General features: G+C 40.3%; 2 protein-coding genes and 1 non-coding gene across 4 annotated transcripts in view; 2 read left to right on the top strand and 1 right to left on the bottom strand.

Moving 5' to 3' along the window:
• The window catches only part of LOC117553278 (afadin-like), a 33,528-nt gene extending 25,448 nt beyond the window's left edge, over nt 1–8,080 (top strand). The window contains exons 16-25 of the mRNA XM_034227154.1: nt 664–737; nt 2,589–2,686; nt 2,770–2,892; nt 3,096–3,175; nt 3,428–3,553; nt 4,063–4,449; nt 5,596–5,862; nt 7,048–7,132; nt 7,213–7,261; nt 7,776–8,080. Of these exons, the coding sequence (XP_034083045.1) occupies nt 664–737; nt 2,589–2,686; nt 2,770–2,892; nt 3,096–3,175; nt 3,428–3,553; nt 4,063–4,449; nt 5,596–5,862; nt 7,048–7,132; nt 7,213–7,261; nt 7,776–7,866 (1,380 nt within the window). The 3' untranslated portion in view covers nt 7,867–8,080. The remainder of the gene's footprint in view (nt 1–663; nt 738–2,588; nt 2,687–2,769; nt 2,893–3,095; nt 3,176–3,427; nt 3,554–4,062; nt 4,450–5,595; nt 5,863–7,047; nt 7,133–7,212; nt 7,262–7,775) is intronic.
• Nucleotides 7,134–13,048, bottom strand: dusp23b (dual specificity phosphatase 23b). 2 transcript variants are annotated; one of them, XM_034227156.1, is made up of 3 exons: nt 12,381–13,048; nt 9,481–9,757; nt 7,134–9,071 (listed from the first exon to the last, which is right to left on the bottom strand). In XM_034227156.1, the coding sequence occupies exons 2-3, from the start codon at nt 9,745–9,747 to the stop codon at nt 8,886–8,888; spliced, it is 453 nt and encodes a 150-aa protein (XP_034083047.1). In that variant the 5' UTR covers nt 9,748–9,757; nt 12,381–13,048; the 3' UTR covers nt 7,134–8,885. The 2 variants fall into 2 exon arrangements, with proteins under 2 accessions (XP_034083047.1, XP_034083046.1); XM_034227155.1 differs by lacking the exon at nt 12,381–13,048 and adding an exon at nt 10,521–10,799.
• Nucleotides 10,774–10,856, top strand: trnal-cag. Its single transcript has one exon. It is a non-coding gene; the product is annotated as a tRNA-Leu (tRNA).
• Nucleotides 13,049–13,304: the final 256 nt, after the last annotated feature.

The raw sequence follows: 13,304 nt of genomic DNA on the forward strand, positions 1-13,304 counted from the left end.
TCGAATCATATGCCAGTACAAGCTCTAACCAATCAAACTGCGTGCTTGTGTGTCCGGGGCGGGAGATTCATGTGATTGGTTGTTGGTCGAGTTTCAGACACGCCCGCCGGCAAGCTTCAACGCACGCCGCCGTGTTGACGCTGCGTTACACTCCATGCTCTCTGCTGCACTCACACAGGACTTTTATCAGAAACTGCACCATTTTAAACTTCTTTCATCCAGACTTTATGATGAAAGTGGGTTATTCGTTCACTGTAGAGGCATGGAGGCATGGGAGAAAGCTTTCTTCACAAATATAAAGTAATTCATTTAAAGATGGTTATTTTGTGGGTACATTTTGCCTTGAGATGTGGAGTCTGCAGAATGATTACAAATGTGAGTGTGCAACTGTGGCTGTGAGGGAGTGCGGTCGTCATTCAACCAGAAGGTTATTGGTTCGGTCCCAGCCCGTGCAGTCAACATGTGGATGTATCCTTGGGCGAGATACTGAACCCGGAGTTGCTCCTGATGTGAATGTGTGAGTGTGAGAGTGTGAATGTTAGCTTCCCTAGAGCAAGTGGTACTGCTCTGAATGAATAAGGTGTGAATGACTCGTAGTATAAGTACAGTCTATGTATTTATTTAAAGACAACAAAATAATTGGATTAACTTTGATTTGTGCAGAACGGCAGGTTGACAGCGGGGGATCAGCTGATCAGTGTTGATGGCCACAGTCTGGTTGGACTCAGTCAGGAAAGGTAATGCCTTTTATTTAAAAAAATGCCTGGTTAAAGTTTTAAATCTTAAATATCACAACATTTATTTGTGAAAATATTCACTCCTCCAGAAGATATATCTTAATCACTTTTATGACTTTTCTTTGAGTGATAAGTCTTGCAGCTTTTGAGTCCAAACACCAAACAGATCTTTGCAGCATTACCCATAATCCCCTCTGTTTCAGCCCTGTTTCCAAAGTGCTGATTCTCTGTCTGTTACTTTAGATGAAAATAAGGAGCCCCTCTGAGAGATATATAAGGTTACAAAGAACTCAATGGTGCTCTAGGAGGAGATTCAGGTGATAAGGTGGGGGGGGGGGGGGGGGTTACCTTGGTTGGTGATTGGCTAATGGTTACACAAGCCACAACATCGTTATGACATCATAAAGTGGCCAAAATCTGATCAGCTCATTTTCAGACAGGTTTTTATAGAAATGGATCAAAAAGAGAGAGAATCTTTGTTCCTGAAACTTTCAGAGTCTCTTTCCACAGAGGGGACACATGTTGATGTAGAAGAGACATGAAGAAGAGGGGACACATGTTGATGTAGAGAGACATGAAGAAGAGGGGACACATGTTGATGTAGAAGAGACATGAAGAAGAGGGGACACATGTTGATGTAGAGAGACATGAAGAAGAGGGGACACATGTTGATGTAGAAGAGACATGAAGAAGAGGGGACACATGTTGATGTAGAAGAGACATGAAGAAGAGGGGACACATGTTGATGTAGAAGAGACATGAAGAAGAGGGGACACATGTTGATGTAGAAGAGACATGAAGAAGAGGGGACACATGTTGATGTAGAAGAGACATGAAGAAGTGGGGACACATGTTGATGTAGAAGAGACATGAAGAAGAGGGGACACATGTTGATGTAGAAGAGACATGAAGAAGAGGGGACACATGTTGATGTAGAAGAGACATGAAGAAGAGGGGACACATGTTGATGTAGAAGAGACATGAAGAAGAGGGGACACATGTTGATGTGGAAGAGACATGAAGAAGAGGGGACACATGTTGATGTAGAAGAGACATGAAGAAGAGGGGACACATGTTGATGTAGAAGAGACATGAAGAAGAGGGGACACATGTTGATGTAGAAGAGACATGAAGAAGAGGGGACACATGTTGATGTAGAAGAGACATGAAGAAGAGGGGACACGTGTTGATGTAGAAGAGACGTGAAGAAGAGGGGACACGTGTTGATGTAGAAGAGACATGGAGAAGAGTGGACACGTGTTGATGTAGAAGAGACATGAAGAAGAGGGGACACATGTTGATGTAGAAGAGACATGAAGAAGAGGGGACACATGTTGATGTAGAAGAGACATGAAGAAGAGGGGACACATGTTGATGTAGAAGAGACATGAAGAAGAGGGGACACATGTTGATGTAGAAGAGACATGAAGAAGAGGGGACACATGTTGATGTAGAAGAGACATGAAGAAGAGGGGACACGTGTTGATGTAGAAGAGACATGGAGAAGAGGGGACACGTGTTGATGTAGAAGAGACATGAAGAAGAGGGGACACATGTTGATGTAGAAGAGACATGAAGAAGAGGGGACACATGTTGATGTAGAAGAGACATGAAGAAGAGGGGACACGTGTTGATGTAGAAGAGACATGGAGAAGAGGGGACACGTGTTGATGTAGAAAAGACATGAAGAAGAGGGGACACGTGTTGATGTAGAAGAGACATGAAAAAGTGGATTTTGCATAATAGGTGACCTTTAAAATGTGCAAAATATACACAATAATCTGCATATTCACCATGTTGGGGGAATGGCCTGAAATATAATATAATGTAAAATAATCGTATTTGTTGCAGGGCAGCAGCGATCATGATGCACACCGGCCCCGTGGTGGCGCTACAGGTGGAGAAGTCTGCAGCGAGGCTCCACGGCCTCGAGGCTCTGCTGAACACAGGTGAGTAACCAAACACTATGAAGAGTTTTTATATTCCTGCTGGTCATGAGTCTTTAAATTAAAACCTTTGCTTGCTCGCGAAGACGATCAAAGCCAGACTAAACCCAGCGGAGAGACTCTGCTGCTGCAGGGAGGAAACCGGAGGCGCAGAGAACAGCTGATGCAGAAAAACAGACAGCTGTTCCGATCCAACCCAAACATGACCGGTGAGACAGAAATACATTTATCTCCTATAACATGTACAAAAATATGTTTATTTCACTAACTTTGTCTGTTTGTGTCTGCAGATTTCTCTAGAAGTTCACCAACAGCTAGCATTAGCCTCATTAACATATTTAAACATGACATCATTGACTTGTGTTTTACCCACCACACAAGTGTATTTCTAATTTTGTCTTTGTTTCTTCAGATGTTTCCCCTGAAGATGAAGCTGTTGTGAGAGGAAACAACATGGCTGCTGTCTCCAGTGTGAACCTCTGTGCTCCTGATGTGAGATTTCTCTAGATTTATCAGACTTTTTCCGTAAAATTCAAACACAATGTGCTCAATATTTGACTTTGTAATGTTTAAATTGACCAGAAAACATGCTAAAATGACTGTGGTAATATTAAAAAGTGAATTTAGAGTGATTTCCTAGTCTTCCTTTTCTTTCATTTTTAAAAAAAAATCAATATAAATAAGAGTGTGAGCCAAATAAAGATGAATGCATTATCTGACGTCATTAAATACGTGTTTTCTCAGGCGTATCACAGGGAGTATTTGACCCTCCCGACCCCTAAGTCCTCTCAGGAGAAGCAGAGGTCTGACTCCGTTCTGCAAACCTTCACCGTGTCTCTGAAACCTGCAGAGAGCAGCAGGACCTGCATGGTGAGGATCATTATCTAATAGAGAGTCTACAAATCCAGTAATATTGGGGTAAACTTGTGCAATAATGCTTGTCACAGAAAGTTACATCGCTCTAAGAGTAATTTACCTCAATAATTGAATGTATGACATGATGACCACCACGGAGACACAGGAGGTCTTTCCTCCCAGTGGCCATCAAACTCTTCACCCTTCAGTAAAGGGAACTGAGACATTGCACACCACCACCACCACCACTGTATATGTGCAATATTATTATTAATGTTTGATAAATAACGTGCAATTACGTAACTACCACTAGTTTTTTTGCACTACTAAATACTGTTAATATGTACATTAATTATGTGACCATCTATGTTTCCTGTAGTTATTGAATTGACTGCACTGTTAGTGTACAGTTGTATTATTATTGTGCTGCTGCGTTTATTGTATTCTTGTAACTCTGGCACAACAATTTCCTTCGGGTCTTATCTTATGTTCTGCTGTATTTCCCTGTCTATCCCCTCCTGTAGCGCCAGGCTCTGTCCCAGGAGAACCTGTGTGTGGACAGGGACAGCGACCGACAGCACCCCCTGCTGGACGGGAGGCAGACGGCTCTGAGAAACCTCCCCTCCTTCCCTCTGAGGTCCTGTGTTTCCACTGACCTGCTCTCAGAGAGACAGCAGGGGGTCCGCAGCAGCAGCAGCAGCAGCAGCAGTGCCGGCGTCTGGAGGAACCCTTTCCCCCAGAACCAGTTCCCCCAGAACCAGACCCCCACTCCCTCCTCTCAGCCGGTCCGCATCGACATCCCCCTCCCCCGAACCGTCAGTTCCAGACCTCCTCTCACCTCCTTCCTGCAGGGGAGCAGAGTCAGAGTCAGTGATGGAAGCCTCCAGAGACCCTCCTCCAATAGACCCCAGGTCAGCATCCCCTTGGCCTGTTTGTCTTGTGTCTTAATTTCTCTTATTTACATTGCCTTGTTTTCAATGCAAATCATTTCTCAAATTCGGATCAATAAAGTACTTATCTATCTATCTATCTATCTATCTATCTACCTACCTATCTACCTATCTACCTATCTACCTACCTATCTATCTATCTACCTATCTATCTACCTACCTATCTATCTATCTACCTATCTACCTATCTATCTACCTATCTATCTATCTACCTATCTATCTATCTATCTACCTACCTATCTATCTATCTACCTATCTACCTATCTATCTACCTATCTATCTATCTACCTACCTATCTATCTATCTACCTATCTATCTATCTATCTACCTATCTATCTACCTATCTACCTATCTATCTACCTATCTACCTATCTACCTATCTACCTACCTATCAATAAACCCCAGGTCAGCATCCCCTCCTCTAATAAACACCAGGTCAAGTAACATTTAATCAAGTACTGTACTTAAAGGTGGGGTAGGTAACTCACTTCAGAAACACTTTTTGTTATATTCCATGAATGCTCTTAACATCCCGATAGCAATGAATACATTAAATGCTTTGACAAAAAATCCATACAAAAATGTCATCTGTGGAAGCCGTGGCGCTGTAAAAAGCACGACCAATCATCTGAAGTAACTGGATGGCCTACCTGCCTGTCAGCCTTCCATCTGGGCACAAACTTATCTCGTGCCCTCATTGGTCATGTGCGCGTTCCTGTGTGTTGGAGGAGGGGCTCTATAAGGAAGTCTGAAGGAAGGGGAAGATTTTTTTCGGCTGCGTATTTTCAGATTCTAGCGCACTCGACTGGTTTCTCCAAAATGACCTACCCTGCCTTTAACCTCTTAAACGCGGGGCCTATTTTTCAGGCGTCAGGCTCGAAAATGACATGCCCCGATTGAATGAGTATATCTTCACAACTAAAAGCGGTGTATGAATAATCTTGTTATCAAAGCAATGCTACACCTGTGAGTTGGCTGTAGAAGTGTCAGAATCAATATAGATGTTGCTGTGTCAGAGTAAATTCAGATTGAACATAGTAAACAAATATGTAATGTATGTTTCAATGTTTTGCTGCAAGATCTGAGTACTCATCCAAACCTCTGCAGGTCAGCATCTCCCCCACCAAACACGTCTCCTTCCAGGACCCCCCTGCCTGGAAAAGGGAGGCGCAGGAGAAGCATGCGTCGATGCAGCAGGAAGTGCAGGATCTGCAGGGGAAGGAGCGTCGCATGGCGGAGGAAAGCGCCCGTCTGACGAGGCTCAGTGTGGAGGCTCAGTTCCAGAAGAGGCTGCAGGAGAGAGAGGAGGAAGAAGAGGAGGAAGAGGAGGAGGAGATGATGCTGACCTTACAGCAGCTGGAGAGGAGGGCACAGGTATGAACTCAAAGCATTCTGGGAAATGTAGGCTAAGTCAAGAAGATGACATGTTATGAAAAGTGTTGTTAAATATCAGGATCAGATGATTTATACAAATGTATATAAATAACTGCTTTATGCATTTGTGATTGGGATTCAAATAGCTTTAGTGTTTTGGTGCAGACAGTATACGTCAGAGGAAGAGGAATACAACTGCAAAAATAAGAGCAAATATATATGTTTTAAATACAAGAAAAACTTTTGAATTAAAAAAAAAAATGTGTTGAAAATAAATACCTTTCTTTTTAAATATATTTACGTATTATTATGAATAGCAACCATAATAACACATTGCATTTAAATAGCATTTTTCTAAATACTCGAATGCACCAGTCCAAAACCTCCCTCATTAATAAGGCAATCATAGCATGATGCATTACTAGATCTAAATGTATTACAATTGTAAATCCTGACATGTTGCACACTTCTTCTCCACACTGTCAGAGAATCATTTCCATACTTCCATACCTTTCGCCCTCTGACGCAGATGACCAGCCGCTATCTCCCGTAAGGAGGGGCTGCCCTAGAAAGTTGTTGATGTTACCAGTTTGTGACCGGGCAACTTTGGATCAGATAGTTATTGTTGTGGGACACATCCTTCTCGGGGTGGAGATGACCTCGAGCCATAAGCGACAACAAAAGTGATTCAATGTCCTCAGCTGTTTAGTCTCTCTATTGAAGAATGTTGATTATTCTCTCAGAACTAGTTAAACCCTGGAGCTACAGGAGGGCTCTTCAGAATTGATTGTGGCATCTTAGCCGTGTGGTCAACTCGTGACCCGTGACATGTCTCGTGAATTCTCCGGCCGAAGCTCCAAATAAACCGTCAGTGTTTGCCATCAAAGCTCCAGCTCTCCTCGTGTCTCTCTGAGTCCTGACTCCCATTGCTTCAGAAGTTTCCCACACTCACACTATTTGTATGCACCAAATAAAGCAAATTCCAAACCCATTCTGATTCGGATCCAAGCACTCAAACATATGCTTCTCCCAATCTCACTGAGACGGGTTATGTGTTATAATATATAACAAAGGAAAACACCCTAATGTGTGTCCCACTTCCTCGCTACCTGTAGAGACATTAGAACGATTAAGCCGATGTTAAAAAAGCCACAATAACCTTTAATTATCTATTTCTATATTTAGAGCAAGCAGCTTTCTGCAGTAACCGCTGAACTGAAAGAGTCTGCAGGAAGTCGTCTCGCCCAGAAGGAAGACAAGACAAAGACGGGTAAATATTCATTTAATTTATTCAGAAGAGTTTTATCAAGGCTTTATCGTACAGTGCAACATTTTAATGCTTTTTTGCAGAACTAAAGAACGCATCGAGTCGAGACGTTGACAACGTGGCAGCGAAACAGTGAGTTTAAACTTTTTTGGCATTTAATGAAAGCTAACAGTTAATGCAGAATTTCTACTCAAGCACAAGTTATATCACATCAAAAACTATTTTGATAATAGTTTAAAGAGTACATTTTCATGCAGAAATGTCATACAATGTCATTTTGAGCCTCTTAAATATTAAGATTTGCTTCATTTTTAAGCTTTAACGTCATATTTAAATGAATATATTGACAAAACAAGGCATTTGAGAAACTGAACTGGACTTCTTTACCATTTCATAGACATTCAATGCGGAAAATAACCATCAGATTAATGTAAAATGAAACTAATCTCACACCAAACTCCTAAATTCAGTCTAATCTACTTTTCCGTAGACATTATAGCGTTTTAATCTTGATCCCTGAGTAAAACACGAACTATAAGTATATTTTAAAGACAGTACAGGCTCCCGTTTGTGTCCCCTTGCATGACGTGACTCCCCATAAATAAATTCAAGTATTCCCCTCTGATATATTTCTGTTTACTCTCAGGAACCAGGAGGAAGTGAAGCGAGCGCCGGCTCCGGAGCAGCTCACCTTTAAGGAGCGCCAGCGGCTCTTCTCTCTGGCCTCCAGCGCGTAAACCAAGGTTTCAGAATGTAAACAGAAACCTCACCAGAAACAGAACAGTCCTAACGTGATGAGCTAAGAGACAATTATAACACCCTATAATATTTACTGTAGAAATGTTTGTATTAGCTGCTGGGTGTAATATTGCTGAATTGTTATCACCTGTTTAAACTGTATTCCTGTATTGTCTTATTCTTAGATAATAAAGTCTTTATTTAGTAAAATGATTCAGGCACTTATTGCACTTTTTAATGATTATTAAGGCGAGACACTACAGGTTTTTGACTATTGCATCTATAACGTCTTCTTTGAGACTAGAACATTCAGGAGTTTATTCACCTAACTTTTTCTGTTTGTGACCCGCTCTATCGATATCAGTCGGATGTCGCATTAATAGATCATCTTGAAATGATGTCAAAAACTCGTGTTTTGGTCGATTTTACACATGAAAAGTCTTAGCTTTCAGAATATGGAACTTTTATCGCCATGTTCAGAAGAAAAATACGTGTTTTAAGCTTGTAAAGACAGTATGACAACTTCAGCGATCACCGTCTCCTTTGAAAATCAACTTTAAAATTATTTTGATAATAGTTTCAAAAGTAATATTTAATTATAATGCAGAAATGTCACCTCTTAAAGCCCGCATGTTTCCTTATTTATCTGTTTTATATCATATTAAAAAGTATATCTCTGATCTAGTGTTGGTGCTATGCCCCCAAAATATTAAGCCTTGAGCCCCCTTTTTAAATAACTATGGCTAAAAACAAAGTCAGCTAACTTTGAAGGACAACAACAGTAAGGACACCGTGGGAAAGCTGAGAATCTCCTCTTTTAAACACTGTGTGTAACAATGTGTTTTGCGGTCGATGAGAATGAGAGCAGGTCACATTCACCAAACGTTAGCATGACTTAATGCCTCATTAGCATATTTAAGTCAGAAGAGTGGGGAAGTTTGATTGTGATATCCGTTTGGTTTAATGTCTCTTCACCTGTAGTGTCTCACCTTTGCTACCTGTTACGTGGTGTATTGATCTACTTTGTGCGTTGGTAAAACTGCACCACAGCTTTCTCCTGCTCGTTGGTCTCGATTGATCCACTTCTTAATCTCCGGATCTCGTTGATGGCGTCGATGCCCGACATCTTCCGGGTCTTCACCAGGTAGCAGGCGAGCATCGTGCCCGTCCTCCCGTGGCCGTGCATGCAGTGCACCGCCACGCCCTGCAGGGGAAAAAACAACATGTGTTTGGATATTATTTTTGAATATAGTCAAATTTACAAAAAATAAATAAATGTAAGACTAAAGAACGTTATATTCTCTGAGATTATAAAGTCATACATTTGGGGAAAAAATAGACTTTCTCTAAGATTTGAGTCAAGATAAACTTTTTCTAGGTGGATCCAACATGGGAAGTGAATGTTCTTTTTATTTTAAAAAGACTGACTAAAAACCAACTTTTGATTAATCCACTTTGGAGAAGCAAGGTTTTTCCATTCACTGTTCCAGGAGTTTAATCAAAGTCACGTTCCCTTGATGCCAAAAGTTTTAGGTTTCAGTTCTTGGACTTAAACCTGGTTGGAGCTGAAAACACTTAAAAAACATAACCATCCATCACATCTCTGCTCTCACCTCCCCCTTGGCGTTGGCCTCCTCCACGATGGAGAGGAATCTGTCGATCTGAGCGGGAGACGGAGGAGTGAAGTCCTGGATCTTGATGTGGTGCAGCTGCAGCTCCGGACAGGTGTCGTGGTTCGGGGGTTTCGTCTCACACAGACACACCAGGTGTTTGATGTTGTTCTCCAGCAGGTAGCGGTACTCACCTGGCATCCTGGGCAGCGCCAGGCCGGCCACTTTATCCTGATCCACCCAGGAGAAGTTGTGAGGAGCAGACGCCATGACTGTCAGACTGAGAAGAGGAGGGAGGATAATTTACACCAAAACGTTATTAATAAATATGATTTACACCTAATAAAACCGAGGAAATATGCAAAGAGAAGTTGGCATAAAAAACGGATTCTCACTGTCTTAAAGCACACATGGAAAATAAAAAAGCAGCATGTGTGCTCAGGGTATTTGTTAAAGCTGCTAATAATTGTATCTAGCTTTGACGTTTTATAAGATCACATAATACTAATAATGTGTTAACATAAACACAGTTAGAGAAGATACATTGAAAGAAAAACAACACAAATTATTATAAAAAGTTATTATAACAGTAAAATATAGAGCAATATGAACATGAAATATGGATATACCAAAAAACTACGTATAGTATAATATGACAATATCAATATATATATATACATATAAATGTGAAGTGATATTATGAAAGCCGTGCCGATATTAAAAGAGGTAGGCCATCTTAAGTGCATTACTTGAGTAAATGTAGTCAGCTACATTCCACCACTGCACAGGCCTGATGTGAAAATAAGCTTCACCAAACTACACATAGTTTACAGGAACCTTTTAAGAATAATAAAATAGCATTTAGCTTAAAGTTAGCTAAAGTTTCGAGACACTTAGCTCGGCTGACTGACAGAAGCCACACCGGCTAACATGCTAACCAAGCAAACGGTAGCCTCAGTGAAGCCATTCATTGTCTCTTTAGCATTAAACTACACAACCACATTAATGCGAGTCTCTTTCAAACTAACCACACCCTTACTCACCGTTTTCACTGAGAAGAATGGAGGTTGCGCTAAGTGTGAAGCCGGGTGCTAACAAGCTAAGCTAACTGCTCTATGCTAAATGAGACAAACAGGAAATTAGCTTAAGCATGCTAACTGCCACAGTAGACATTCGTTACACAACAAACCGGTGCCCTTTAACCCGAGGTAGCATTTCAGCTGTTATAATAGACAAACTATGCAACTGATGTTCGTGGTGAAATATTTACAGAGACCCGGAAGACAGCCGCAACATGTCAGGATGGCCGAGCGGTCTAAGGCGCTGCGTTCAGGTCGCAGTCTCCTCTGGAGGCGTGGGTTCGAATCCCACTTCTGACAATAACCTTTTCTTTGTCACCGAAACACAGTAAAACATGTTGTGGTGTTTATTTTACGTGTAAAATTGGGGTATATTCATAGGTCCCGGATAGATATCCTCGTGGATTCATCTTCCTATTATACACACATGCATTTCCAAACATTTGGACTACCTCTGTTGCAAATGTATTATCTTTTCAATTTACACACGGCATCTATTGCACGTCTGTCCGTCCTGGGAGAGGGATCCCTCCTCTGTTGCTCTCCCTGAGGTTTCTCCCATTTTTCCCTTTAAACTGTGGGTTTTCTCCGGAAGTTTTTCCTTGTACGATGTGAGGGTCTAAGGACAGAGGGTGTCGTATTGTCATACTGATATTTTGTACAAACTGTAAAGTCCACTGAGACAAATGTAACATTTGTGATATTGGGCTATATAAATAAACATTGATTGATTGATTGATAGTTTAACTACACTGTACACGTGAAAGCCACATTAGAGATGAGAGTTAAAATTAGCAATAGCAATACAACTCTGTGCAGGACATTAGTTTCATGTGCCGTGTTCAAATTATCATTCCTATCAAATTAATGTATGTAAGGTGTGTAGAATCATCAAAAATGTCAATAAGGAAACACATAAATATGTTAGTCTTTACTAATAATGTCAGATAAACATGAAGTGCAATTGCATGCGATATACTGCAGAGGGCGTAACAAGCCCTGCAAAAGAAACTGAACCATAAAAGCTCTATCTGGAAAGAAAACACAGTAACACTCTTGTATTGCAACCACATCAAAACCAGAACATTATGTTTTTAATTCTAGGGGAGAGTACAATGTTTTCAAAGATTCCAAATACTGTTTGTTTTGGTGAACAAAAACAGTTTAAGAAAGTTATAGTTTGTTTGTGGTAAGGTTTTTGTGTTAGTGTAAGTATACAACTTCAATTAAGAATTTCAAAATGCAAATACTGAATATTTATGTGCTAGTGTCAGCGTTTATCCCTTTATAAATGATAAGAAATATATAGTAGACTATTAGGGCCCTCTTGGGTAAAACGTTGCATTATAATGAGGGAGCTTGGCAAGCTTAACGTTTCCTAGATGAATATAAACAATTATATAGAAAACTGAATATTCTCTGATATTAAAGAGAGTGATTTGGTGCTTTTCATTTCCCCCAACCAGATTTGAGTTTCCGATACTTAGATCTAACCGACGACCTTATGCTCACAAGGATTAGAAAGATCTACAAAATGCACAAAAATGTATATATATATATATATACATATAAATAATCTAAAGCAAGCAGTATCACAGGATGCTCGTCCATAAACACAACAGCAGCAAAATGTCAATCGCTACGAAACTACAATCGGTCATGAAAATAAGACAAAATGGCTGATCACCCAATTAAGGTTCAACAGGCACACCCAAAGTCCTAGACAAAAAAAAAAAAACCGGGCAAAAACACATATATAAGGCACATATAGCCACCACTAAACTAATAGCGAATACACGGTGCAAAAACATATATTAAACTTACCAAAGATCCGTTCGAAAAGGGAAAAGTCCTTATCCATTTTCTGCCGTTTAAAATAGTTCAAGGACACAATAAAAGCTGCACATTTTGATCAGTTTCTTCGGGCATTGCGCATTAAAACGAACAGAAAGCTACACAGTCTCTAAACTACATTTAAAACGTCTTGAAAAAAAGTTTAAATAATTATAAAACCGTGAACTTTGTTTAAGCTAATCATGTGCTAACAGCTAACCAGTTTAACCTGAATTAACTGCCGTTCTGATCACGCGCTGATCACGCCACACCGAAGAATAATCACGCAGGCTGCTCGGTCAGCCATTGGCTCCGGCGTGTCAATGGTTACGCCCATCATGGCAACCTCGAAGCCGATTGGTTAAGAGGGGATATTTTACCTAGCAACAACACAGGGTGGAGATCTGATTGGATAAAAACTCAAATGTTGATGAGTTCCTTCAAAATCAGCACGTGAAGGCTGAAAGTAGCAACATGTGTGTTTAATTATATTAAATATAATCTTATGAAAAAATTAACACTGTTTTCCCAAGCCTTTCCCTGTAAATGTGTGACTTTTTATCCGTTTAATATATATATTCTCTTTCATAAATGTATTATTTTTTAAATGAAATGTATTTGTTTTTTTTGTCACAAATGTATGAGAGAATATCCATGTTTTTGTACTTACACATTTACAACCTTAATATCTGAATCTTTTTTCTGAATCTTAATTCTATTTCGCATTGTCCCTAATATGTGGTTGTAGAAACACAAGGAAATATTTGTACAGTTTTTAAGTGTGCTGCATATACATAATTATTATCATCAAAACCAAATCTTTACCCAAATATCTGATACCTCTTATCATCTAATTAGCATATCTGTTATTCCTCAATGCAATTCTTCAACTTGTCCCCAGCTTTATTTATATGT

Source organism: Gymnodraco acuticeps, unplaced genomic scaffold (assembly GCF_902827175.1).
Source record: "Gymnodraco acuticeps unplaced genomic scaffold, fGymAcu1.1, whole genome shotgun sequence".
NCBI classification, from domain to species: Eukaryota; Metazoa; Chordata; class Actinopteri; order Perciformes; family Bathydraconidae; genus Gymnodraco; species Gymnodraco acuticeps.